The sequence below is a fragment of the Penicillium concentricum genome (assembly GCF_028827145.1).
Source record: "Penicillium concentricum strain IBT 3081 chromosome Unknown utg000001l_segment0_segment0, whole genome shotgun sequence".
NCBI classification, from domain to species: Eukaryota; Fungi; Ascomycota; class Eurotiomycetes; order Eurotiales; family Aspergillaceae; genus Penicillium; species Penicillium concentricum.
This window is the reverse complement of record NW_026622754.1, coordinates 5,490,128-5,513,639: the sequence shown is the minus strand read 5'-3', so window position 1 is coordinate 5,513,639 and position 23,512 is coordinate 5,490,128. Positions and strand designations below refer to the sequence as shown.

Sequence of the window (23,512 nt, the reverse complement as noted above, 5' to 3'; positions counted from 1 at the left end):
GATTTGCAGGCTTCTGTCTGAATAGAAACGCCACAGGCCAGAGTGCCATACAAATACACCGCGGCGGCACGAATTAAACGCTTTGCGAGATTTCGCCCTTGGTAAACAATTATAGCATAAAGATTATCTAGCTATGTCGGTGACGAGCTCGCTGAAACCGGAGCCTTGAAGCCAATCGGCTCAATGAAATGAAATACGAACAGCTGGTCAAAGATGCTGGCATGACTGGACTGGTGGCCGTGAAGCCTCCAAGAATCCTCTTCATTTGATACAACTACAGATGTTATTTCAGTAACATCTTGGGGTACCCAGCGCACTGTAGATGCCTTGTCACAGCTCTCGTTAATGGAGGCTATAGAGTGTGGACGGAAAAAGATCCCGTTCGAGCACCAGAACATTGTAATCCCTTTTAACCACACTTTAGGCACTCGGAAGTAGACCCGCCACACTAGAAAATAAGGATTAGGCCCACGTCTTGATTATTGGTAGTTGGAAGGAATTGCCTTCACTTTGCGCCGCCGACATTCTGCGCAGCCCTTCTGCCTGGGACATCAACCATAGCTAATTTTAGCCATAGAAACCACACAACCAGCGTAAGAATCTGCTGGGATTATAAAGTCACGAACAAAGAGTGTCGCAGCAAATGAAGTTTCATAAGGCCAAGCAACCTTCTGAGGTTAGAAGTCCCCAGCCCTGGGGGGGAGGGCTGATGTTCATAACGTAATACACCCCCGGGGCCCACCAGAGCTACTTGGGGCAGAAACGCCATTTCTGCCCCCACGTCAAGGCTCAGCTATATCTAATCACGATCTACTTATGATTGTTATTTTCCATACTCTAAAATATTGCTATTGTATAAGCTTCGGTGACTCCTTTATTGGAACTTGTTCGGAAAAAATCCCAATCCATAGGTATAGCAAAAGTCTTTACAGAAGAACATGACAAAGAGATCCCCCTAATTGAGTGAACTTGATACAAAAAGATAGGCATCGAAAAATAGGACCAGATACAATAGCAAAGAAATGCATCGTTTCGGCGTCTGATTACACGAGTAAGGTAGATCCAAGAACAAGCAGTCATAATCGAATACACAATGTACCGCTGATCCCGGTTTACATCACAACACAGCAAGAGTTTTGCTTCTTGGCCTGGATTTGGTTGCGTTAGTAAATTCGGGTGGAGGCAATACTCCATTTACATACCTGGGTATAGAACATCTTGCTCTGAGCTGACAGCCCATCACTCTTCTGAACCAGGGAGTCGATCTTCTCACCACGTTCCAGAACACTTTCGATCTGGAATCGGTTAGCATTTAAAATGAGCCCCCACAGATATAAGAGCATACCGTCTTGTGCAAGACAATCTTGGTTTCGTCAAGCTCCTGCTGGATCTTCATGATGCTGTCGGCCTGGCTCGGGTCCTGGTACTTGATGATATATTCCTTGAGCTGCGGCAAGGGGCACGCATTCTCGCGCAAAGAGGGGTCGGAGAAGGCAGTGCGTGGGTATTTCGCGAGGAACTCGTCCACAATCTTGCCCAAAAGCTGGTGGGCCACCAGGGCAGGGTAGTCTCCATCTGTCACAATAACACCGGCAACACCCTCTGTTCGTCCGTAGGCGTGGAATGTGTAGGCCTTCTCTTCAATATCCTGTCGTTGGCCTGCCTTCGTCTTCTCGGCGACCGTTCGGTTGAAGAGCATCAAGAACTCATCGTAGCTGTTAAGCGCTTGGCGGTTAGTGACCTAGCCGCGTCGGACCGAGAGAGGATGGGGTGGGCATACTTCTGACGAGTGAAGCGCGAAAAGCTAGTAATAATTAGCGAAATGTTCCAGTCGGTTGCATGGCGCGCATCTGAGACTACCTGCTGAGGTCCTTCTCCCCGCATAGCTGGAGAGCTGGCTGAGTGTCGTTCCGGAAAACCTGCGATATTCACAGATAAGTACCATATCTAAGCTTATACTCGATCAAGTGGAAGCCGCAATGAAACATACGCCCATATAAAGAATCTTCATGGTGACAGCGTGGTTGTCCTCACAAGGACAAGGAGCCAAGTAAATGTCGGGGGTAGTGGGGCGTTGGGTGGTAGTAGGTGCTTATCAAGGAAATGCGCTGGTGTCAAACAAGCAGGCAACTTCTTTGTCGTAGGAGCTCGGCTGTAGGGTTAGCTGAAGTGGGGAAGCAAAGTGACAAGTGTTAATCCTAAAACAGGCTCCTGAGTTGCCGATAACAATGATGCACTGGACCCTCTGCATTGTGGCCTGAGGCATGAGATGTACACCGCTCTTGTCATGCGACCGGCTGAGCCCTGCGGGACTGCCCTATAACTACTTTTGGCCCAGCTTATCCCCTCATTCTTTGTTGCTTTGCTTATCACTTCTTGATCGTCAAGTCAACCGAACAGTTTTATCTGCCGAACATGGACAGCATCGCAGCTACGGAGTCGCAATGGCTGTTACAACTAGCAGCTATGCGTCAGGCCATTGCCGATCTGAAGCTCCCCCAAGACCTCCCTCATGAATCGATCAGCTATGGAAGCGATATCGATCTGGACATTGATGACGACTACTCGTCCCCAGGAACAAATGATGATGTGTGGGATATCATCAGCTCGGATGATGAGACTTCCGATGGCTTGGACGACTTGGATGGACTCGACGGACTTCATCTCGCACCAGGGTCCTCCTACAATCGGTTCTGGCTGGAAGACAAATGCCAGGATTTGGCTATGCGAAACTCAAGTATAGATGCGACAGAGCTTGCTCAACAACTCATCGCCACCCTGGCTACCGACAGCAACGACGAGGAGCTACAAATGTCTTTGGCCGAGGTTGTTGGATTCGATGACCTGGATCTGGTGATTGAGCTGATTGCACACCGAGGAGAAATTCTGTCGGACAAGGGACCCCGCTTGGAATCCCAGACAGATGGGCTTGTGGCAGGTAGACTGCAGACACGAGCAGAGAGAGAACATGCGCTGCAACAGCGCGACTACGAACATAAGAGTGCAGCGTTGATGCCAGCCCAGACCCGATCGGAGCCCTCCTACCCGCATGTTTTCAAGCAGCACACCTCTGGAAATACACTTTCTGCCAATGGGAGAAAATATGGGTTGCCTGTAGGTAGCGAGCAGATTGAGGAACCGAAATACACTGAATTCGCGATCCCGGCGGCAAAGGTGGGAACCCTTGGCAAGGGCCAGAAATTGGTGGAGATCGCTGAAATGGATGGCCTTTGTCGGGGTACCTTCAAGGGTTACAAAGCCCTCAATCGTATGCAAAGCTTGCTCTACGACGTTGCATACAAAACCAACGAAAATATGCTTATTTGCGCGCCGACTGGAGCGGGTAAAACGGATGCTGCCATGTTGACTGTTCTAAATGCTGTGGGCAAGAACACATCACCCAATCCGTTGGAAAACCCAGAAGCGACTGAATTCACCGTCCAAGTTGACGACTTTAAGATTGTCTATGTTGCTCCCATGAAGGCTTTGGCTGCTGAGGTGACGGAGAAACTCGGCAAACGCTTAGCCTGGTTGGGGGTCAAGGTGCGCGAACTGACTGGTGATATGCAGTTGACCAAGCGGGAAATCGTTGATACGCAGATCATCGTTACTACCCCTGAAAAATGGGATGTTGTAACGCGGAAAAGCACTGGAGACACAGAGCTTGTTCAGAAGGTCCGCCTTCTCATTATCGATGAAGTCCACATGTTGCACGATGAGCGAGGAGCAGTCATCGAATCCTTGGTCGCTCGAACCCAACGTCAGGTCGAAAGCACGCAGTCTCTGATTCGTATTGTTGGTCTATCAGCCACCCTTCCGAACTATACAGATGTGGCGGACTTCTTGAAAGTGAACAAAATGGCCGGCATGTTCTTCTTCGATCAATCATTCCGACCTGTGCCTCTTGAGCAACATTTCATCGGTGTCAAAGGAAAACCCGGCTCCAAACAATCTCGTGACAATATTGACTCTGTTGCCTATGAGAAGGTTCGCGACATGATGGAGAGAGGCCACCAAGTCATGGTCTTCGTCCACTCGCGCAAGGATACTGTAATGACTGCCAGGATGCTCATGCAGCTAGCTGCGGAGGAGGGACGAGAGGATTTATTCAGCTGCCATGATCACGAAAACTATTCCAATGCCCTTCGTGACATGAAACATGCGCGTGCGCGTGAACTACGGGACCTCTTCGCTAGCGGATTTGGAACGCATCATGCCGGAATGTCTCGAAGCGACCGCAATCTGATGGAGCGAATGTTTTCAGAAGGTCTAATCAAGGTGCTTTGCTGTACTGCCACCTTGGCCTGGGGTGTCAACCTCCCCGCAGCTGCAGTTGTTATCAAAGGTACCCAGTTGTATAACCCACAAGAGGGTAAATTCATTGACCTGAGCATTCTCGACGTCATGCAAATCTTTGGTCGTGCCGGTCGTCCACAATTCCAGGACACCGGTATTGGATTTATCTGTACTACTCATGACAAGTTGCCCCACTACCTATCTGCTGTGACTGCGCAGCAGCCTATTGAATCGCGCTTCTCTAGCCGACTTGTGGATAACTTGAATGCTGAAATCTCGCTTGGAACTGTCACATCTGTTCCAGAGGCTGTGCAATGGCTTGGCTACTCGTACCTCTATGTGCGCATGAAACGTGAGCCGAGGAACTACGGAATCGAGTTTGCTGAGCTACGCGATGACCCAATGTTGGTCCAACGGCGGAGGCAGTTGATCATACAAGCAGCACGGGTGCTACAGAAGAGTCAGATGATCATCTTCAACGACAAGACCGAAGATCTCAAAGCTAAGGATGTTGGTCGCATCGCGAGTCAGTACTATGTATTACAAACCAGTGTCGAGATTTTCAACGATATGATGCGTCCCCGATCTGGTGAGGCAGATGTACTCAAGATGATCAGTATGAGCGGAGAATTCGACAACATCCAATCTAGAGACAGTGAGTCGAAGGAGCTTCAGCGACTGCGTGAGGAAGTCGCGCAGACCGAAGTTGCCGGAGGAAACGACACTCCACATGCGAAGACAAATCTCTTGTTGCAAGCCTATATCTCTCGCGCCAAGATTGAGGACTTTGCTTTAGCCTCCGATACTGGATATGTTGCCCAAAATGCGGCACGTATCTGCCGTGCTCTCTTTATGATTGCGTTGAATCGTCGCTGGGGCTATCAATGTCAAGTCCTGTTGTCTCTTTGCAAATCCATTGAGAAACAGATCTGGCCCTTTGATCACCCCTTCCGTCAGTTCGATTTGCCCCAGCCGATCCTACGCAACCTTGACGAGAAGCTTCCAACTACTTCCATCGAGTCGATGAAAGAAATGGAGCCTGCCGAGATTGGTCAGCTTGTTCATAACCATCGCATGGGCCACACACTGTCCAAGCTCCTGGACAATTTCCCAACTCTTAGTGTCGAGACCGAGATTGCGCCGCTTAACCGCGACGTGCTTCGTATTCGGCTTTCTATCTACCCGGAGTTTACATGGAATGACCGTCACCACGGAGCATCCGAATCGTTCTGGGTCTGGGTCGAGAACTCGGAAACATCAGAAATCTATCACCACGAATACTTCATCCTAAGCCGGAAGAAGCTTTACGCTGATCATGAGCTCAACTTCACCATTCCGCTGTCTGATCCCCTTCCTAGCCAAATCTACATCCGTCTGATCTCTGATCGCTGGCTGGGTGCTGAGACCGTTAGCCCGGTTTCTTTCCAGCACCTCATTCGCCCGGACACTGAAAGCGTGTATACTGATCTACTCAATCTCCAGCCACTTCCTATATCGGCTCTTAAGAATCCCATTCTTGAGGAAGTGTATGGGCAACGCTTCCAATTCTTCAACCCTATGCAAACACAGATTTTCCATCTCCTTTACCACACACCAGCCAACGTTCTCCTTGGTTCTCCAACTGGTAGTGGAAAGACTGTTGCAGCTGAGCTGGCAATGTGGTGGGCTTTCCGTGAGAAGCCCGGCTCCAAGGTTGTCTATATTGCGCCGATGAAGGCATTGGTCCGTGAACGAGTTCAAGATTGGCGTAAGCGCCTCACTCGCCAGATGGGGTTGAAACTTGTTGAGTTGACTGGTGACAATACACCTGACACACGTACTATTCGGGATGCCGACATCATTATCACCACACCCGAGAAATGGGACGGTATCTCACGTAGTTGGCAGACCCGTGACTACGTCAGGAAAGTGAGCCTCGTGATTATTGACGAGATTCACTTGCTCGGTGGTGACCGAGGTCCCATTTTGGAAATCATTGTTTCCCGAATGAACTACATCGCTTCCCAGTCGAAAGGATCCGTTCGACTGATGGGCATGTCCACTGCTTGTGCCAATGCTTCTGATCTGGCTAACTGGCTTGGTGTCAAAGAAGGTCTGTATAACTTCCGTCATTCAGTTCGCCCGGTTCCCCTCGAGATTTTCATCGATGGGTTCCCTGAACAGCGTGGTTTCTGTCCCTTGATGCAGTCGATGAATCGCCCAACTTTCCTCGCGATCAAGAATCACTCACCGGAGAAGCCTGTCATTGTCTTCGTTGCTTCTCGCCGACAAACTCGTCTGACTGCTAAAGATTTGATCAATTACTGCGGTATGGAGGACAATCCTCGTCGATTTGTGCGAATGTCTGAAGATGATCTGGAGTTGAACCTCGCGCGAGTGAAAGATGATGCTCTAAAGGAAGCTCTTAACTTTGGTATTGGCTTGCATCATGCTGGTCTGGTTGAATCTGATCGCCAGCTAGCAGAAGAACTCTTTGCCAACAACAAGATTCAAGTTCTTGTGGCGACTAGTACTCTTGCGTGGGGTGTCAACCTTCCAGCGCATCTTGTGGTGGTCAAAGGCACACAGTTCTTCGATGCTAAGATCGAGGGTTATCGGGACATGGACTTGACTGATGTTCTGCAAATGCTCGGTCGTGCTGGTCGCCCACAGTTCGATACCTCCGGTATTGCGCGCATCTTCACCCAGGACTCCAAGAAGGCTTTCTACAAGCACTTCCTCCACACTGGTTTCCCCGTCGAGTCGACCCTGCACAAGGTTCTTGACAACCATCTTGGCGCTGAGGTATCTGCTGGAACTATTGGAACGCAACAAGATGCACTGGACTACTTGACCTGGACGTTCTTCTTCCGTCGATTGCACAAGAACCCCTCATACTACGGCCTCGAGATCTCTGCCGAGGAGCAAAACACCATGGCAGCTCAAGCCACAGCGCAAGATTTCATGGTTGAATTGGTTGGAAAGTCGCTGAATGATCTTGCCGAATCGTCCTGTGTTCTCGTGGACTCGGCCACCGGAGAGGTCGACTCCACTCCCTTCGGCAAGATCATGAGTTACTACTACCTCTCTCACAAGACGATCCGGTTCCTCGTGTCCCATGCCAAGCGTGATCCGACCTTCCAGGATGTCTTGAGTTGGATGTGTTCCGCAACCGAATTCGACGAGCTGCCTGTCAGACACAACGAAGATCTGATCAATGCTGAGTTGGCCCAGAACTTGCCGCTTTCTATTGAATGCATGGGCGACGCACCCCTCTGGGATCCCCATACCAAGGCGTTCCTCCTGCTGCAGGCCTACATGTCGCGGATTGATCTTCCCATCACTGATTATGTTGGTGATCAAACATCTGTGCTCGATCAAGGCATTCGTGTCATCCAGGCCTCAATCGACGTCATGGCTGAACTCGGGTATCTTCCCGCGTGTCAGATGCTGATGACTCTCCTCCAATGCATCAAGTCAGCGCGCTGGCCTGAAGACCACCCGTTGTCGATTCTGCCAGGCGTTCCGACCGAGAAGCCCCCCAGTGGTCTCCCGGGAACTCTTGTGTCGCTCTCGTCACAGCCTGCTGGTGCAATTGCTACTCTGGTCAAGAAATTAAACCTTCCATCCAACTTTCCTCGCATTACGTCCCAGCTGCCCCAGCTGTCGATCTCGGTTGCGAGTGTTTCTGCTAAGGGTGTTGCTGTGTCTCTGACACGTCGTAACCAGCCCACAACACCCGAATGCAAGGTGTTCGCCCCTCGTTTCCCCAAGCCACAAACCGAGGGCTTCTTCTTGATTATTTGCAGTGCTCTGCCCAATGGCACGGATGGTGAATTACTCGGTTTGAAGCGTGTGTCTTGGCCACCAGTATCCAAGCGCAATGGCAATGGCAACGGCAACGGCAAGGGCAAGGGCAATTACGGTGCTGGTTCCAGTCGCGGAGGACCTGCCAACGATAACAAGAGCGGCCTCTTGACTGTTCGCTCCAATGTTAAATTCCCCGAAGGCATCCTCGCGCAATCCACGAGTGCCAACACAGCTCGGGTGAATATCAGAGTCATCAGTGACTCATATGTTGGAATGGCATGGACTGTCTCCAATGTCGAGGTGAATTTGGATGCTGGCTTCGAGACGCAAACTGTGGCAGAGTCCAGTGTTCCTACCAAGGACTAAAAGCGTATGCTCAAGTTATTGACCGACAAATGTATGTAAAGAAGTTTTTTTTAAAAAAGCAATCTAACCATTTTCCATGTTGGGCTGTAACAATACAATAAGTGTTCTACAATATAGCGACGTCGTAGGGCTTACAGAATAATCCCCGAGTTGGAAACTGCCTAATTGCGCAAGTGTGGCCGAGTGGCTAAGGTAATTTTTCCCAATTCTGCAGTCTGCTGAAACATCCAAACTAACAAAATCAGGCGCTGTGTTTAGGTACATGTCAACATGACATACATTCTGCAGTACATTATGTGCGTGAGTGAATCTTACCGCTTGCATTCCATATATATATATATATATTTTGTTTCTTGCTGTTAATTGTGTGCTTATTTGTATATGTTTTTATAGTGATCCAGCTCGGCACGAAGAAATTCACAAATAAATAGAAAACCACTTCTTCAGCGCTTCAAACCTTCCCTCCTCACTTTCAAATGAATCAATAATCCTCGTCCTACCGCCCATATTCAACTTGACGACATTGTTAGCCATCATAATCTTCCCAGCAATAAAAATATCATCCGTTTTCTCCCAAACCTCTCCCTCCAACAACGGCAATCCCGCTGTCTCCCCATTTCGAATGAACTTGACCACTACGAAACTGCGTTTTTCCACAGCCTCCCAGCTCGTAAATCGATTGATCACTTCGAAATCTTCCTGAAAAAACTCCAGCTCTGCAAACGAATAGAATGAATTCCACGGCTTATCCGCACCGTTGCGATACTCGTATATCCAGACCTTCTGCTCTTTGCGCGTCTGTTTTGGCATATTGTCGTAAATGAGTCGCACTTCCTGGGACCCCAGGTTCTTCGTTATCTGACCCGAGATCAGCGGTAGGGGACTTGTTGGCCCGTCTCCGCCGAATGCCGCGTCCAGATGGTACCCTACGCCGCTGGGTAGATGGACGATGTTGACGATGTGTGTCCTTGATTCACGATTTAGCTGTCTTTCTTTTGTGGTATGCGTACTCGTAGTCACTGGGGTTGTGATCTTGGATGATCCTCTTACCATCCTTTGAATTGCCCTTGCGGTATACCATCAATCCGCTCCCGGTTCCGAACACCCGTCATGTACACTGAGAATCCTAGGCCACGCAGCACGTGGTGGAAGAAAATGCTCACTTCCAGGCAGTAGCCTCCTCGACAGGAGGGGGCTGTGTCGTCGCGTCCAATGACTTTGGTGTAGATTCTGTCGGGTTGGATCTCTGCTAGTTGGGTAGTGGAATAGTGACATGTCAGGTTGTCGTATGGGAATCGAGTGATCTGACATCGGAAGATATCTTTCAAGGCTTCTTCAGTCTTGGGAAATGTTTCTGGGTCGTTGAGATATTGTGCATATTGATTTGGTAGCGCGATGTAGTCCAGATACTTGGTTAATTGGGCCGGTGTGTAGGCGGAGGCCAGTTTTGGGATGTTCATTTTGTCGATCGTCTAGCAAATATTCGATGGATTTGTCTGTTCTACTTAAATGCCTATCAGGATGCTGCAGGTCGAACCCGAAATAAACAACGGGTGCATGCTAGCCTCATGACTCATACCTCAAAGCGAAACAACGAATTGACAAATTCGTGATTTGGAGCTGTTATTGAGCAAAATCTTAGACTGATTGGCCTAGGCGCTCTGTTAATTTACACTTACTGTAACAAGTAACTCCATGCGAAGTATAGCAGCCTAAAAATAAAACGACCATGAATAATATGAGCCAGTCAAGGCATGGATTATGACATTGTAAAAGTATCAAGACCATATGTAGAGAACGAAAGATACATATGGACAGGGCATGAGAAGTGGCAAAGGGGAATTAGGTATGAAACAAAAAAGCTAAGAAAAAAATGAATGAAAGAATGGCGCAGTTGAATGTCACAGACATTCTATCCGCAACTCCTGCGAGACACCAGGCCGATGGCCCCGGTGAGCATCGGTAATCTGCGGCGTCAGAGGTCTTCGGTGGACAACCCGCTCCTCCGGGTCTAAGTCATTGATCCTCATGCCAATGGGAACCAGAACCTGGCGCTTCGCCCGCGAGACAGAGACAGAGCGTGCTATGGAGACCTCAATCTTTGGGATAGGACGTCGAGGCTCGGGTGCAGGCTCCTTTTCAACGGTACCAATGGTCTCAACTGGATCAGTGAATGGCATCCGCGTGGACTCTGATGGTGATACGCCGGATTTAGGACCAGTTGATGCTGATAATGGGGACATGATTCGGTCGATCTTGGTCTGGGTCGGGTTTAATGCTGAAGGAGGGCTTCGAGATGTACTGCTAGAGAGTGTGTCCTTTGCGGGTGGTGGTGGTCGGCCTTCAGTTTGGACTCTGAGGCGCGGTCGCACTGAATCGTTAGTCCTGTGGTGGTTCGATGTCGTATTGGGCTGATGTTGTGTCTTGCTTTGTGGTGAAGTAGCCTGGGGCTGTTTCTCTATGGCTCGCGGCAGCGAATCCTTTCTCTGCCGTGGATTGACCCAGGGCTGAACCGGTTTTGTTGCAACAGTATTGTGCGATTGGACGCTCTGTTGTGGCCGAGTCTTCTGCGGGGATGGGCTTTTCCTTTCTGGCTGAGCACTCTTCTGTAATTGGGTAGTCTGTGGCTCCGGCTTGATAGCAGGAAGAGGCTTGTCATAGCTACTAGAGGACCGTGGGGTATTGGAGCGCTCAGAGAAAAGCTTTGGAATTACGGGCGACTCGAATGATGAGATGCTGCCCATATTTGAACCATGATGGAGCTTTGGCGGAGGCATCTTCGATGGACTTTCGATAGGGAGTGTATTTGCTCTAATAAGTGGGCTCGGTCCACGAGAGAAATTCTGTGTGCCGAGTACCTGGGCCCCTTTTGAAGGCTGCGAAGATGGGAACAAGGTGAAGCTTGATCGCGCTGGTGATGTTGCCCGGCGTTGGGGCATTGGGGGTGGTGCAGGTGATTTCAGGAAACCCTAGATCAGTCATCAGTTAGTCTCATACTGGTTTCTTATCGATAAAAGTCCATACATTTGCATCTGGTACGCGAAGATTATCCAATGTCTTGGCCCTCCTGGCCAGCAGTGAGGGTTTTTGGTTCTTGTTGACGACATTGCTGAACATGACACTGTACCGCTCCATCTGAATATCTGGGATGTCGACACTCAATAAGAGGCCCCGGGTACTTGGTTCCTCCTTGGGTGCCTTGTTGCTGAGTGAGAAGTTCCTACTTCGCAGTGGACGTTGATCGCTTCGACCAGGCATAGGCATCTGCCTGGGATCGACCTCAAGCTTCGGCCATTCCTCTGTCGAGTTCTTTCTCAGTCTTGCTTTGTGTGGTTTCTCTGGTAGTTTATCATTGTTGATTTGTGGCTTGAAGGTGCTCTCTTGTGGGGCTTCTGGGGGCGATGTAAACGCATTCTTTGCCTTGAAGAACCCACCAATCTTCTTCCACTTGCTGGGCTTATTGGCTGAATCTCTTTCTGCAAATATAGATGTATCAAATCTTGGGGGCGGTAGAGCCTCGTCTTTGTTCAACATGCCGGGACTGCCCAGCGCAATGCCAATCATGTGTTGCTCAGTCTGGGTACGACCTGATCGAGTAGATTGAATGGCTTCATCTGGTGGCGCTGTTAGGCGAAAGTCGAAGGTTGCGCCTTGGCCCGGGGGTGGCTTTCTGAACCAGCCATCTCCCGTAGAGGGCTGACTGAAATCCCACTTTTCAATCATTGGCTGAATTGGACGCTGTGAGGCCTCAAGAGATTGAAGGTCGTTCCGCGGCAACGCATCGGTATAGGTCAAAACTGGAAAGGAGATGGTCTCCTCATATTGCGTGTGAGACTGGACTCCTGTCATACCCCTTGCCATCTCTTAGAATATTGGAATCTAGCCGACATGCGATAGAAAAGTGTAAAAAGAAACCCCCCAAAATATGTCAGAGAATGATATTAAAAACAAAATGCCAGATTGAAAAAGAAGAGAGATAGCCTTTCCAGAAGGCTAACTAGAAAACCAAAGAGAAACAAACGAAACAGAAGGGTAACAGAAGGGTAACAGGGTCACCCGGTATATTAATGAAAGTAAAGGAATAGATTGAGTGGAGTCAACGATGTAAATGAGACGGGCCAAATTAATTCTCAGCACCATCCTAAATCTGCTATAGGTGCTCCCACTGCTAGTCTGGGAACCAACAAAACATGAGAAACCAGCCCGAAACTTCGAAAAGTAATTCTGTTTTGGAATTTGAGGGGCGTCTCAGCGCTAACATCAAGCCCGTGTGCGATGCTTATTTCCCGTGGGACGAATGAGCGCATCGGTTGCGGATTGATTAGCTCGCTACCACGTTGAAAGGGGCCAAGCCATGCAGGAGGCGTGTTTCATCCGGTCAAATTTGAGACTGGGCGTTTTACTCTGCGTTTTACCCTTGAATCAGGGGCATTTGCCTCTGAAGCATATTAGATGTCCACATTGTACGCACGGTCATGTCATGAATTCTCCGAGACTTCGCATGAGTCACCAATGCAATGGGATGCCAAGCCTGTCTCTGGCTCCAATAGTATGTCTGGGTTTGCATAGTGTAGATAAGACGAGACGAGACGAAAGATGAATCTCCAGATATCCTAAATAGCGGTCAGATCAGCATCAGGATTCAAACCCCTTAGATTCAGGCACTCAGGCACCGTGATCGACGGTACAGATGGGCTGACTGGACTGGACTGAAAGCGGAATGTTATATGTATGTCATACATATCTCTCATGGGTTTGAATAGACACGAAATTTGAAATGTTTGAGCTTGCTATTTTATAGAGATCTCCCCACCGCTACTTGGTATAAGAGAATATCGGATATCTTATACACACCCACACTCTACACTCTACACTCTACACAAATATCATGATATATTACTATCCTACATAATAAATACAGTCAAAGTAATACGTCTATTCAAATAAAATAAATAAGCTATAAGCTTGAATCTCAAGTTGCAAACGGTAGGATCGTCATATGGCGGGGTCCTCTCCCGACCGCCACAACTTCTTCCCCCCACCAACTTTCTCTCCTTCTCTCAGCTCTCCTTTTTTCTGTATATTCAGGTGTGTGAATTTTCTGCTTCTCTTCTTGACCTCTCTAATACATTTAGCGTTATTCTCTCTACTTCTTTACAGTCATCATGGGCGAGCACTCAGCAATCTGGCAAAGTATGACCCTTGAACTGCAGTTCATCCCTTGCTTCAAGTCCGCTAACATATTTCTCCTTGGACTAGGCTATGTCGACTCCAGGTACATCAACCCTCCTCGAACCCCTGATATACCCCTCGATCCTACCAACCCAAATCATCCCTCCGTGTCTATCCGATACATGTACTGACAAGCTTATTTCTCACAGCCTGATGGGCTCGGGTCAATTCGACAAGGCTGGTATTCTCGCCGCTGACTTCTCTGGTGTCGAGGCTGCCTCGCCCGGCTTCGCGGTAAGCTCGCCTGTTGTTTATTCCCCGTGCGGGGTGGGGTCATAGAGTTGGACACAGTCGCTAACGTTATTGGTTACAGCTTTCCCAGGAGGAGATCAACTCCCTGATCACCGCTTACACTTCCAGCGACCAGGCTTTTGCCAGTGGCTTCTCTGTCTGCGGTGAGAAGTTCGTCACCATCAGGGCTGACGAGCGCAGTGTATACGGCAAGAAGGTAAACATACCCGGACCCGAGCACCCGAGCACCTCGGGAATTATCTCAATACATAACATTCGGATCTGTGCTAATCTCTCTGGTCTGTAATACAGGGTAAGGAGGGTGTCATTATTGCCCGTGCCTCCTCTTGCACCATCATCGCCCACCACAACGAGTCCGTCCAGACCACCAACGCGGCCACCGTTGTCGAGAACCTCGTCGACTACCTCAACAACCCCCGGTAAATTAGAAAATATGCAATGATAACTAAATGATGTGATGAGTTGAGGGGTTGGTGAAGAATAAGAAATAAAGGACCATTCGACTATTTCTTTCTTGAGCCCAGCGTGATGTTTCGCTTATGCTTCTTTCTGGCTTTTGTGACTGGGTTTCTTTCCCTCGATGGGGCCATGTCGATCTAGACATGGTTTCCAATGCACAGTATGAGGATACGAACCAGATTGTATGATGCACAATGTAACTTGTCTATTCTAACATGCATATTAACTGATCACCAGCCGTTGAGTCAACGCTGGAAGATCAATAAGGGTCATTATTAATTACATAAATCTGAAGCGTAGTTGGATCGTATCATCCCGTGTCACATGTATAGCACAGCGTACTTGGACACCTCCAAACATGGAGGTGCATCTAATATCCCGCAAGCGTACACGATGAAGTCCGCTTATTTGATGGTTGAGACGCCACCAGGGAACCTCATGGTTAAGTCCCTGTTTGTGTATGCTCATACAGGAAGCTCAGCATTGCTCCTCCCGCCAGCAAGCACCTCCAGTCCACGCTGGATGTAGGGCCCTACCACAGGGATGTTGCCAGCAAATTGACCGATCGTGACAAGGAAGTCACCAAACAAGATGAACAAGCCGTATAGTTCTATCAAGAACCCAGTCAAGGGCCAGCGGAAGAGAATGAGGATGATACCAACGGCGAAAGCGGCAGTACCCTTGAGTTTGGCCGGGCGCGTGAAGAAGACCATAGTTTTCTGGACACCAATGATCAGGGTCAATCCGATGAGAAAGAGGACCTGGTTTTGTTAATTAAGTGTAGCGGATTGATTTAGATGTTTCGGCGTACATTTCCCATTGCAAGTCTATTAAACGGGCATTAGCATTTATTCTCCTCCAAAAGAATGCGGAACGTCGGGATGGACATACAATGACCGGTCAAAGAACATCACCACCCCTCCAAAGAGGAACAAGCCTCCTAATCAGCAGCAAAATTGATTAGTTCGCGGTCCAAATACTTGGTGCCTTGGGATCGCCAATCTCATACCGGCTGAGCAGAAGATCACGCCGATCTCTGTTATATAGATTAGCCTATGCTCGCTAATTGCTACACATTCACTGTCATGGCAGTGGACATCACAGCTTGTAGGACGAATGCGACTGACTCTGGTTCTCTGTTAACCACATGCTAGGCATATTTGCTTAATTCGGATTGGACTGTTGATGATGATATATTGGATCGAGGGTTGCGCAAATATTCTCGACGTAGTATTTTAGAACACGCGACGCTTTGCGATCTGAGAAACAAGTGGTCTTCGGTGGTTGTGGAATCGGTAGGGCAAGAGGCCAGGTACGGCGGAGACAAAGCGGAGATACTGGTGGCGTCCAAAGCGGGCGATAGCGAGTCTAGTGTTGCAAAGTATCCTGACGGCTGCGAAAGTCCTCGACAACAGATCAAAAGGTAACAAAGTCCCAAAAGGCACGTAAACAGAAAACAACTCAAAAATCACCATTCTGCCATGTAATTGACGCCAAGTCAAGAATGGTAGGCGGTAACTCTAAAGTTCTTATAGTGCGCGCCGATCATTCCACCTGTCCTCTTCCTTCACAGTTTTCGTCAAGTTTATTGGCAATTGGGTCATTAATGATGTGATTCCAATTGCAGTGATTTTCTCGATATTTTCAGTCTAAATTTACTGGTATTCAGATATACCGAGTGAACCACGAGCATAGCTCATACATAGATAGGGCTATCCCCTATTCCAGAATGTTCCCTAACAGGTATTCTGTACATGCCACGCCGCGACGACAGTCTCTTCGGATTCTGTAACTGGTGCCCTGTTCCATGGGGTTTCGGTAATAGTCGAGTGCTTATGCACAAGGCGAAGAACGATTCATTGATCACGAATAAGCCGGAGCGTTTTCTTGAGCCTGTCTCGAAAGGGGCATGGTGGGGTGGAAAGGGCTTGACTGTGTTGGTCGTACATAACGCTTCTTGGCGATTCGTATTTGTGTCTAGTTGAATTGATTAATAAAGTTCTTACTATTCAAATTCGTTCTCGTATGACATACCCATTCTCGCATGATTGTTCGTTTGGGAATTGAATAAAGCAGGCTTCCGCCACTCTTTTACTTCAAGATGGTGTGCGCCCCGCGCGCTTCCAGGTAGTTTTCGGGAACACCCTGTGCCAGAGTCCGGATCACCTTGAAGATCTCCTTATCGTGATACCTCAGCCGGGTCTTGGGGTCGGTGTACGGTCCGTTCAGGCCCGTGATATCGCAGTAGTGATGGTGGTAGGCAGGGTTGAATGATGGTGCCGATTCGATGTTTGTGTAGGTGACGGCAGGTCCAGTCGGGAATGTCGCCCGGGCGCTCTTCTCCAAGACGAGAGTCGAGAGGTTCTGGGTGGCCTGGGACAGGTTGGGTGCAGCCCCTTCCGCGGGGGTTTGTGTGCCATCAGTGACAACACCCGGGGCACCCGGCGTAGTCGCGCCGGAGTTGGCTTGGGTTGCCATCACGGATGCCTCCTTCCGGGAGGCCTCTGAGATAATCTGCTTGAGGTTCTTGTTGCGCCGCTGGGACGGTTTCCAGTGTGGGTTGCGGAAGGGCTTGGGGACATGTGAAATGTCTAGAGTGTTCAACAGCTGCTGGTGAGCTTCATCATTGGCGGCATTTGGTGGAGGCATGGTATTGAGTATGGTTCAGGGCACCGGTATGGTCAATTGCGACGTCGAGGCGGAAGCTCTTGCGAAGCTTGGCTGTGTGTTGTGAAGACAGGGGTGAGGATGGGAATGATCAAACAATATTAGATTCCTGAGTGGCAGAGCTTGGTTATATAATATAGAGTATTTAAAGGGGGAAACGGACAAGGTCAGGTCCAACGTAGAAACATTGAAGCAATGCAAGTATCCCCGGCCCGTGAAGTCTGTATAGCCGCACGTGACCACATCCAGATTAAGTCCAAATAAACACATTCACGTCCAACATCAACATAACGCTACTCACTATTCAGCCATGGTATGTGGTTTATCTTCCATGCTTTCAATTTTCCACTCCCTGAAAGATCCCAGATGCTGATATCTCCTTAGGAAAGCCCACATGAGCATCAGCAGACAGTGCTGCTCTCTCGCATCATCACCAATGTTGTATGTCATGATTGAACCACATCCGGGGGTTATACTTTGCTCATTCTCATACAGGAGAAGCTCAATGAAGCCATAATGGTCATGAATAAGGGCCTCCAGGTAGGGTTGACCCTCTTTCATTTATATGATCATAGTATTGACTCTCGATCACAGGAAGTTAACATCCAGAACATGAATGTTGAGCTTGTGGCGCAGATGTTCAAGAACTACCAGTCTAATGTTCTCTTCCACCTCGAAGGTATACCTTACTCTATTCCCACATATCAAACTTGAAATTCTCTGCTAACGCCCTATAGCCACGGAGAACCTCCAAGAGCCATCCTAAGCAATCCTGAGGATAAGCAATTTCCAGTAACGAAGAAATGTGTGGACGAGCCTGCAATTAGTCAATGATATGAGATTCTAAATTCCATAGGCCCATATGTAGATGGTTGTAATCGTCCATCCCTGTACTCCATAGAAGCGATAGTGATAGCCTCCGTCCTTGGCGGTCCGACTCCGCCAAACCTCATCAACCGCGTTTGTATCGTTTGCCTCTTTGTCAATCCGCTGCCCTTTCCGCAGGTTTATTGGTTTCTTCCCACCCCAACCTCATTTCCTATGCAGTGAGCCTTACTCGCCTACAATATCCGATCCCAATAGCTCCTGGTTTCCGGAGCGCAGCCCGCCATGACGATTACCTCCGTGCAGCGCCTCCTACCAGCTCGCATTGCAGCCAATGCCACTGAGCAAAGAGCTGAGAAGCCTCCTCCACAACTACACGGTGTACAAGACTTTCCATTCAAGGGCTATCACCCTCCGCAGCCTGAGGGATATCAGCAGAGCCAGGCCCATCCCGGCACCAGTGCCATCGTTATTGACAATGGTAAGCAATTCCAGATAGTTTACAATTCAACCCTCCTAACAAATGTGGTTTCTACGCAGGTGCCCACCTCGTCAAGGCTGGTTGGTCTTTTGACAAAAACCCCCGATTCGCCATACCTCCGGTCATGAGCCGATACCGTGATCGCAAGCTCAATCGCCAGTGCCAATTTATCGGATATGATGCCTACGTCGATGCGACTACGAGAGGACAGTTGCGCAATGGTTTTGATCCCGGTTCCAGTGTTGTCGGTAACTGGGATGTCATGGAAGGCGTGTTAGACTATCTGTTCATCAAGCTGGGCGTGGACGGCGCAAATGGGAGCGTCGGTCGCCCGATCTTAATGACGGAGCCAATCGCCAATATGCCATATTCAAGGAAGAGTGAGTATCCAGTGCTTCTAGGGCTAGTATGGTGGTTGCTGACACTCCTTCAGTGATGAACGAAATCCTCTTCGAGTGCTACTCTGCGCCGTCGGTGGCCTACGGTATCGATTCCCTTTTCTCCTATCGCTATAATGGTGGAACGGATGGGTTGATTGTGGATTCCTCGCATACGTCTACTCATGTCATTCCGGTCATGAACTCGAAACCCATGCTCTCCAACAGCACTCGTCTCAACTGGGGTGGCCTGCAGAGCGCTGAATACCTGATGAAGCTCATGAAGCTGAAATACCCGACCTTCCCGACTCGTTTGACGGACGCACAGATGGAGGAAATGGTTCATAAGCACTGTTACGTCTCACAAGACTACGATCGCGAGTTGAGTGGGTTCCTCGACTGGACAGGACTCGAGGACCGTGACCGCGTCATTCAGTACCCGTTCACAGAGCATATTGTTCAGGAGAAGACGGAGGAAGAGCTCGCGCGGATTGCGGAGCGCAAGAAGGAGAGCGGTCGCCGGCTTCAAGAACAGGCCGCAAGGATGCGACTTGAGAAACTAGTGAAGAAGGAGCAAGAGCTGGAGTACTGGAAAGATCTGCAATATAATCTATCCAACGAGACTAAGAAGGAGATTCGTCGCATCCTAGAAGCAGAGGATTTGAAAGACGAGGCTGCGCTTGAGAAATTGATTCGTGAGCTAGAGAAATCTATCAAACGCTCGCGCAACAAGGATCTAGGCATCGAAGAAACCGAGGAGCAGCCTGAGGAAATGACATTCCCTATGCTTGATATTCCAGACGACCAATTGGATGAGGCTGGACTGAAAGAAAAGAGGCACCAGCGTCTCATGAAGTCCAACGTCGATGCCAGACTGCGTGCCAAGGAAGAGAAGGAGCGCGAAAGGGCTCGTATCGAGGAAGAGGAGCGTTTGGACCGCGAGACACGTGAGAACGATTTCGAGAACTGGATTGCAAAGCGTCGCAACAATCGCCAGGTATGTTCGCCAGTCATGACATTTTATATTTCCGTGCTAATATCTCTCAGAGCATTCTACAAAGAATCAAAGACCGTGACCGCTTCACGGCTGATCTGGGAAATCGCAAATCTCTCGCCAGTCAGATGCGTATGAAGACGCTGGCCAATCTAGCCTCCGACGGTCCTAAGAAACGCCGTCGTGGTGGAGATGACGATGACTTCGGTGCCAATGATGAGGACTGGGGTGTTTACCGCACTGTAGCTGTTGGCGAGGGCAGTGACGATGAAGAGGAGGAGGATCTCAACGGTATGCTCAACTCTGTGGAGAAGGAGCTCCTCGAGTACGATCCCGAATTCAACGAGAACAACACTTTCGCCGCACAGTCCGACTGGACAAAGAGTCTTGTGCACGCGTTCCTTCGCGGGCCCTGGCCTTTTGACCCAGAAAGCCAGCGGGAGGCGCACCAGCTCCACCTGAACGTGGAGCGTATCCGTGTGCCTGAGGTTGTGTTCAAGCCGTCCATTGCTGGCCTCGATCAGGCTGGCCTGATCGAGATCGTGGCCGATATCATTAACCAACGCTATTCCAACCCAGCAGACCAGTCCCTTCTTTTGAAGGATGTGTTCCTGACTGGAGGAAATACATTGTTCACTGGTTTCGATGAACGTTTCCGTAAGGAAGTCCGCGGGTTCCTACCCATCGATGCTAGACTGAATGTACGCAAGGCATCGGACCCTGTCTTTGATGCTTGGAAGGGTGCGGCGCAGTGGGCTTCCGGTGGTGACCTCGCCCGATCCTCGGTCACACGGCAAGAGTACATGGAGAAGGGCAGCGAATATATCAAGGAGCATGAACTTGGCAATGCTACATGGTAAGGGTAAAAAAAGCAAGTTCCGAAAACACCTGCTTGGGCGCACTGGAGTCGAATGGTCTGCTTATCCGGCGCGGTATAGGGCATGTTTATTTGATACTTAAGAGATGTTATTGCAGAGTCTGGCGGTAGTAAGCGAAATATGACATGTTCAGCCCTCCATATGAATAACTACCACTATATTAATAGAGCTTGCTTGTCTTGCCTTGGGCAGCCACCCGTCTTTCTCTTTTATAATTATCGCTCTTATCAAATCCTGCCTTGTATATGTTTCTCTTAAATAGCTCACCTCACAATTCTCTCTTAAACTCTCTCACCGTCTCCCCAGTCTTTTGTCTCTTTTTCTCTTTCCCGTCTCCTGGCCCATCACTCTCCTCAAGAACAATGTCCAGAGCAGAAAAATTTCGAGTCATAGGTGCAAGCGACTACGCCAGGGCAAGCGGGGGTTGTGAATATGGTTAAAGGGATGAAACTGAATACGCTGCAAAACTAGGTAAGCTGCCGTAGACTATATTACCATATTAGCTCTATTCTCTAGCGATATCCCTGGAAGAAGGATCAAGCCTGTTTTGTCCAATTTAGGATTACGGCGGAGACAACAATGGTAGCCTGCTGAGTATCTCTGCGGTCTGTCAAATAAACATCAGCTATCTATACATATGCCTCTTTATGGCAAGTGACCCGATGTATCCATTCCCTAGATTTAAACATGCTCCTTGCATCTATCAATGGGCCATGTTTAAAGTTGGAGGTCTGAGACATGTATATGCATGGCTTCTGGGGTACTTAACGTTATGCCCGTTTGAGGTCAATGGAAACTGTAGCCATAGACCAAATGGAATAGCTTCCACTGACCAATAAAAGGGAATCGCTCTTCTATTTGTTCTCGGCTATGTCGGAACATTCTTGTAGACCAGTCCATCCACGACATGGTCAGTCGAGGACAACGATGTTGTACGAACGAACACGAGCTATTGCACTAGTCACACAACAATTTGGCGTGGCCATCACTGAAATCGCTTATTGTAGCAATCATCAAACAGTAGAAGACTAGTTATGTCTCGAATATTATAAAGCTCGCTGATCCAAGTCCAAGTACAGGTATTTGAGCCAAGGGATGCCACTATCCCTAGATAACGGGGAATGCATAGAACAAAGGTTTAGTAAGGCTAATAATAAGGCTGAAGGCACTACGGAGTAGTTATATAGTCAATACAAGGAGAATCCCCGCTATTTGGTGCTGCAGATTATCTCGTTCTTCTGCTTCGGTGGGTATGCGCTGGTGGTGCAATAGACTGTACTTCTGATTGGCACTTGGTAACTATCACATCACGAGATTAAACTAGACGTTGAATCATCTTCCGCAAGCTGCCGATTGGGGCTTTTTCCGTTTGCTTGACGTTATGTGGATTCTCGTAAACCTTGGAAACGATTTGGAGCTATCTCGTTGCGGGAACATGACAATGCCATTGCCACATTGGCCTTTGTATAAAACTGAAATTGAACGTTCTGCACAATATAGTCTCAAATAGCTACACAAATGACGAGGTAGATACAATCTCCAATTGCCTCTTTGAAACCTAAAAAGTGCCGAATTGGGATCTGGCCCAGGCATGTTTGGTTCTGACTTCATGCAGAGACCATCATGACGCACCTGGGGAATTCTTCCTTTTAGCTCTAGAGCTTTGTGTTTTCTGTTTTTATTATGGAACCGGTGATGTTGACATGATCCCGAGATATAAAACCCAACGTCTGCTCTTCCGCCATGGAAGGTGAGTAACTTTTTTTTTAATTGCACTCCCTTACACGTTTTATATACTTCTTAATTTTTACTACACACAATGGTCCTCCCAACAACAATTGTTCGTCCACTACAGCTGCTCACTCGCGTCCTGCAGTGGTCGAGCGCTGTCATCGTTATGGGTCTGACCTCATACTTCATCCACCACGGTCCCCGTGGCCTGTCCACCATCTACCAGGAAGTTATCGTAGGCTATTAGCGCTTTCTTCCATTTGTCATAATCTCTAACCATAATCTTAGGCCGTCATCTCAGTCGTCTTCTTCATCCCAGCTTTCATTTCGCCATTCCTACCCTCGTCGTTGAGCAAATTCGTGCTCGCTATCGACGTCGTATTCTCCTACCTGTATGTCAAAATCCAATCACTTACTCAAATAGACGTCTCTAACCAATTCTAGTTGGTTGACTGCCTTCATCTTCGCCGCACAAGACTACAATAGAGGCCATTGCCGCAGCGCTATCCCCACAGGCATCGGCTGCAAGCGCAAGTGGGCCAATGAATCTTTTATCTTCCTAGCTTTGTATGAAGCTCATACCCGACAGCTTCTATCAATTGATCACTAATATCATCACAGCATCTTCACCTTCTTCGGCATGCTCCTCGAAGTCCTCGCCCTCTGGGCCTATCGTAAGGAAAATAGCACTTCCCACCGCACCGCCACTGAGGACAAGGCCAATCATGGGGCCCGTCCACCTATGGATGCGCCTGCAGCTCCTGCTGGCACTGTCTAATCGGTGTCTCGGTTGGCTTCCTGGACAAATATATATCTACTATCTCTTGACATGCTCAATGGTTGTGGATATATCATTTACTGGGATTTTCGGAAACCTCTTTGGGCTAACTATACCTTCTACTTGGACGATTGTTTCTCCATGTAGTCTCTTGGTTTTTATCTTGAAGGGCTTGGATTTTGACAGGGGTTGGATTGAACATATGTTACTATGAGCCAGGATGGGAAACGGGCGAAGTTGATATCTGATGGACTGTACGTACTGACTGTGTACATCCACGCTGACTGGAGGATACCTTTGTTTCGGTGTGCTCATTTTTCTTAATAACTTAATCGATTAATTATTTTGAAACCTTGTGGAGGTGATCTGTCTGGTGATCCCTTTTCC

At 48.8% G+C, this 23,512-nt stretch overlaps 10 protein-coding genes across 10 annotated transcripts; 5 read left to right on the top strand and 5 right to left on the bottom strand.

Annotated features, from left to right (window-relative positions):
- Positions 1-1,112: 1,112 nt before the first annotated feature.
- On the bottom strand, positions 1,113-2,011 carry N7517_002104 (palmitoyltransferase YKT6; the record flags this gene model as incomplete). The annotated part of the gene is made up of 6 exons (XM_056719834.1): positions 1,113-1,148; positions 1,203-1,295; positions 1,346-1,715; positions 1,781-1,804; positions 1,861-1,919; positions 1,991-2,011. 6 exons carry the CDS (start codon positions 2,009-2,011, stop codon positions 1,113-1,115), a joined length of 603 nt encoding a protein of 200 aa, XP_056583969.1.
- Positions 2,012-2,415: 404 nt separating this feature from the next.
- Positions 2,416-8,451, top strand: N7517_002103 (RNA helicase SLH1; the record flags this gene model as incomplete). Its single annotated transcript, XM_056719833.1, has 1 exon — positions 2,416-8,451. One exon carries the CDS (start codon positions 2,416-2,418, stop codon positions 8,449-8,451), a length of 6,036 nt encoding a protein of 2,011 aa, XP_056583968.1.
- Positions 8,452-8,868: 417 nt separating this feature from the next.
- N7517_002102 (uncharacterized protein) lies at positions 8,869-9,911 on the bottom strand (the record flags this gene model as incomplete). The annotated part of the gene is made up of 2 exons (XM_056719832.1): positions 8,869-9,418; positions 9,502-9,911. The coding sequence occupies 2 exons, from the start codon at positions 9,909-9,911 to the stop codon at positions 8,869-8,871; spliced, it is 960 nt and encodes a 319-aa protein (XP_056583967.1).
- Positions 9,912-10,352: 441 nt separating this feature from the next.
- On the bottom strand, positions 10,353-12,312 carry N7517_002101 (uncharacterized protein; the record flags this gene model as incomplete). Its single annotated transcript, XM_056719831.1, has 2 exons — positions 10,353-11,420; positions 11,476-12,312. The coding sequence occupies 2 exons, from the start codon at positions 12,310-12,312 to the stop codon at positions 10,353-10,355; spliced, it is 1,905 nt and encodes a 634-aa protein (XP_056583966.1).
- A 1,304-nt stretch (positions 12,313-13,616) lies between these two features.
- pfy1 (profilin) lies at positions 13,617-14,358 on the top strand (the record flags this gene model as incomplete). The annotated part of the gene is made up of 5 exons (XM_056719830.1): positions 13,617-13,644; positions 13,711-13,726; positions 13,833-13,917; positions 13,997-14,131; positions 14,227-14,358. 5 exons carry the CDS (start codon positions 13,617-13,619, stop codon positions 14,356-14,358), a joined length of 396 nt encoding a protein of 131 aa, XP_056583965.1.
- Positions 14,359-14,858: 500 nt separating this feature from the next.
- Positions 14,859-15,552, bottom strand: N7517_002099 (uncharacterized protein; the record flags this gene model as incomplete). Its single annotated transcript, XM_056719829.1, has 5 exons — positions 14,859-15,155; positions 15,206-15,221; positions 15,286-15,334; positions 15,404-15,430; positions 15,522-15,552. The coding sequence occupies 5 exons, from the start codon at positions 15,550-15,552 to the stop codon at positions 14,859-14,861; spliced, it is 420 nt and encodes a 139-aa protein (XP_056583964.1).
- A 933-nt stretch (positions 15,553-16,485) lies between these two features.
- N7517_002098 (uncharacterized protein) lies at positions 16,486-17,043 on the bottom strand (the record flags this gene model as incomplete). The annotated part of the gene is made up of 1 exon (XM_056719828.1): positions 16,486-17,043. The coding sequence occupies one exon, from the start codon at positions 17,041-17,043 to the stop codon at positions 16,486-16,488; it is 558 nt and encodes a 185-aa protein (XP_056583963.1).
- A 213-nt stretch (positions 17,044-17,256) lies between these two features.
- Positions 17,257-17,827, top strand: N7517_002097 (DASH complex subunit DAD4; the record flags this gene model as incomplete). The annotated part of the gene is given in 6 exon segments (XM_056719827.1): positions 17,257-17,280; positions 17,291-17,374; positions 17,446-17,502; positions 17,557-17,601; positions 17,656-17,740; positions 17,799-17,827. The coding sequence occupies 6 exon segments, from the start codon at positions 17,257-17,259 to the stop codon at positions 17,825-17,827; spliced, it is 324 nt and encodes a 107-aa protein (XP_056583962.1).
- A 344-nt stretch (positions 17,828-18,171) lies between these two features.
- Positions 18,172-20,598, top strand: N7517_002096 (actin-related protein ARP5; the record flags this gene model as incomplete). The annotated part of the gene is made up of 4 exons (XM_056719826.1): positions 18,172-18,367; positions 18,427-18,747; positions 18,801-19,741; positions 19,792-20,598. 4 exons carry the CDS (start codon positions 18,172-18,174, stop codon positions 20,596-20,598), a joined length of 2,265 nt encoding a protein of 754 aa, XP_056583961.1.
- A 1,837-nt stretch (positions 20,599-22,435) lies between these two features.
- On the top strand, positions 22,436-23,125 carry N7517_002095 (MARVEL domain-containing protein; the record flags this gene model as incomplete). Its single annotated transcript, XM_056719825.1, has 4 exons — positions 22,436-22,582; positions 22,636-22,739; positions 22,792-22,914; positions 22,969-23,125. The coding sequence occupies 4 exons, from the start codon at positions 22,436-22,438 to the stop codon at positions 23,123-23,125; spliced, it is 531 nt and encodes a 176-aa protein (XP_056583960.1).
- Positions 23,126-23,512: the final 387 nt, after the last annotated feature.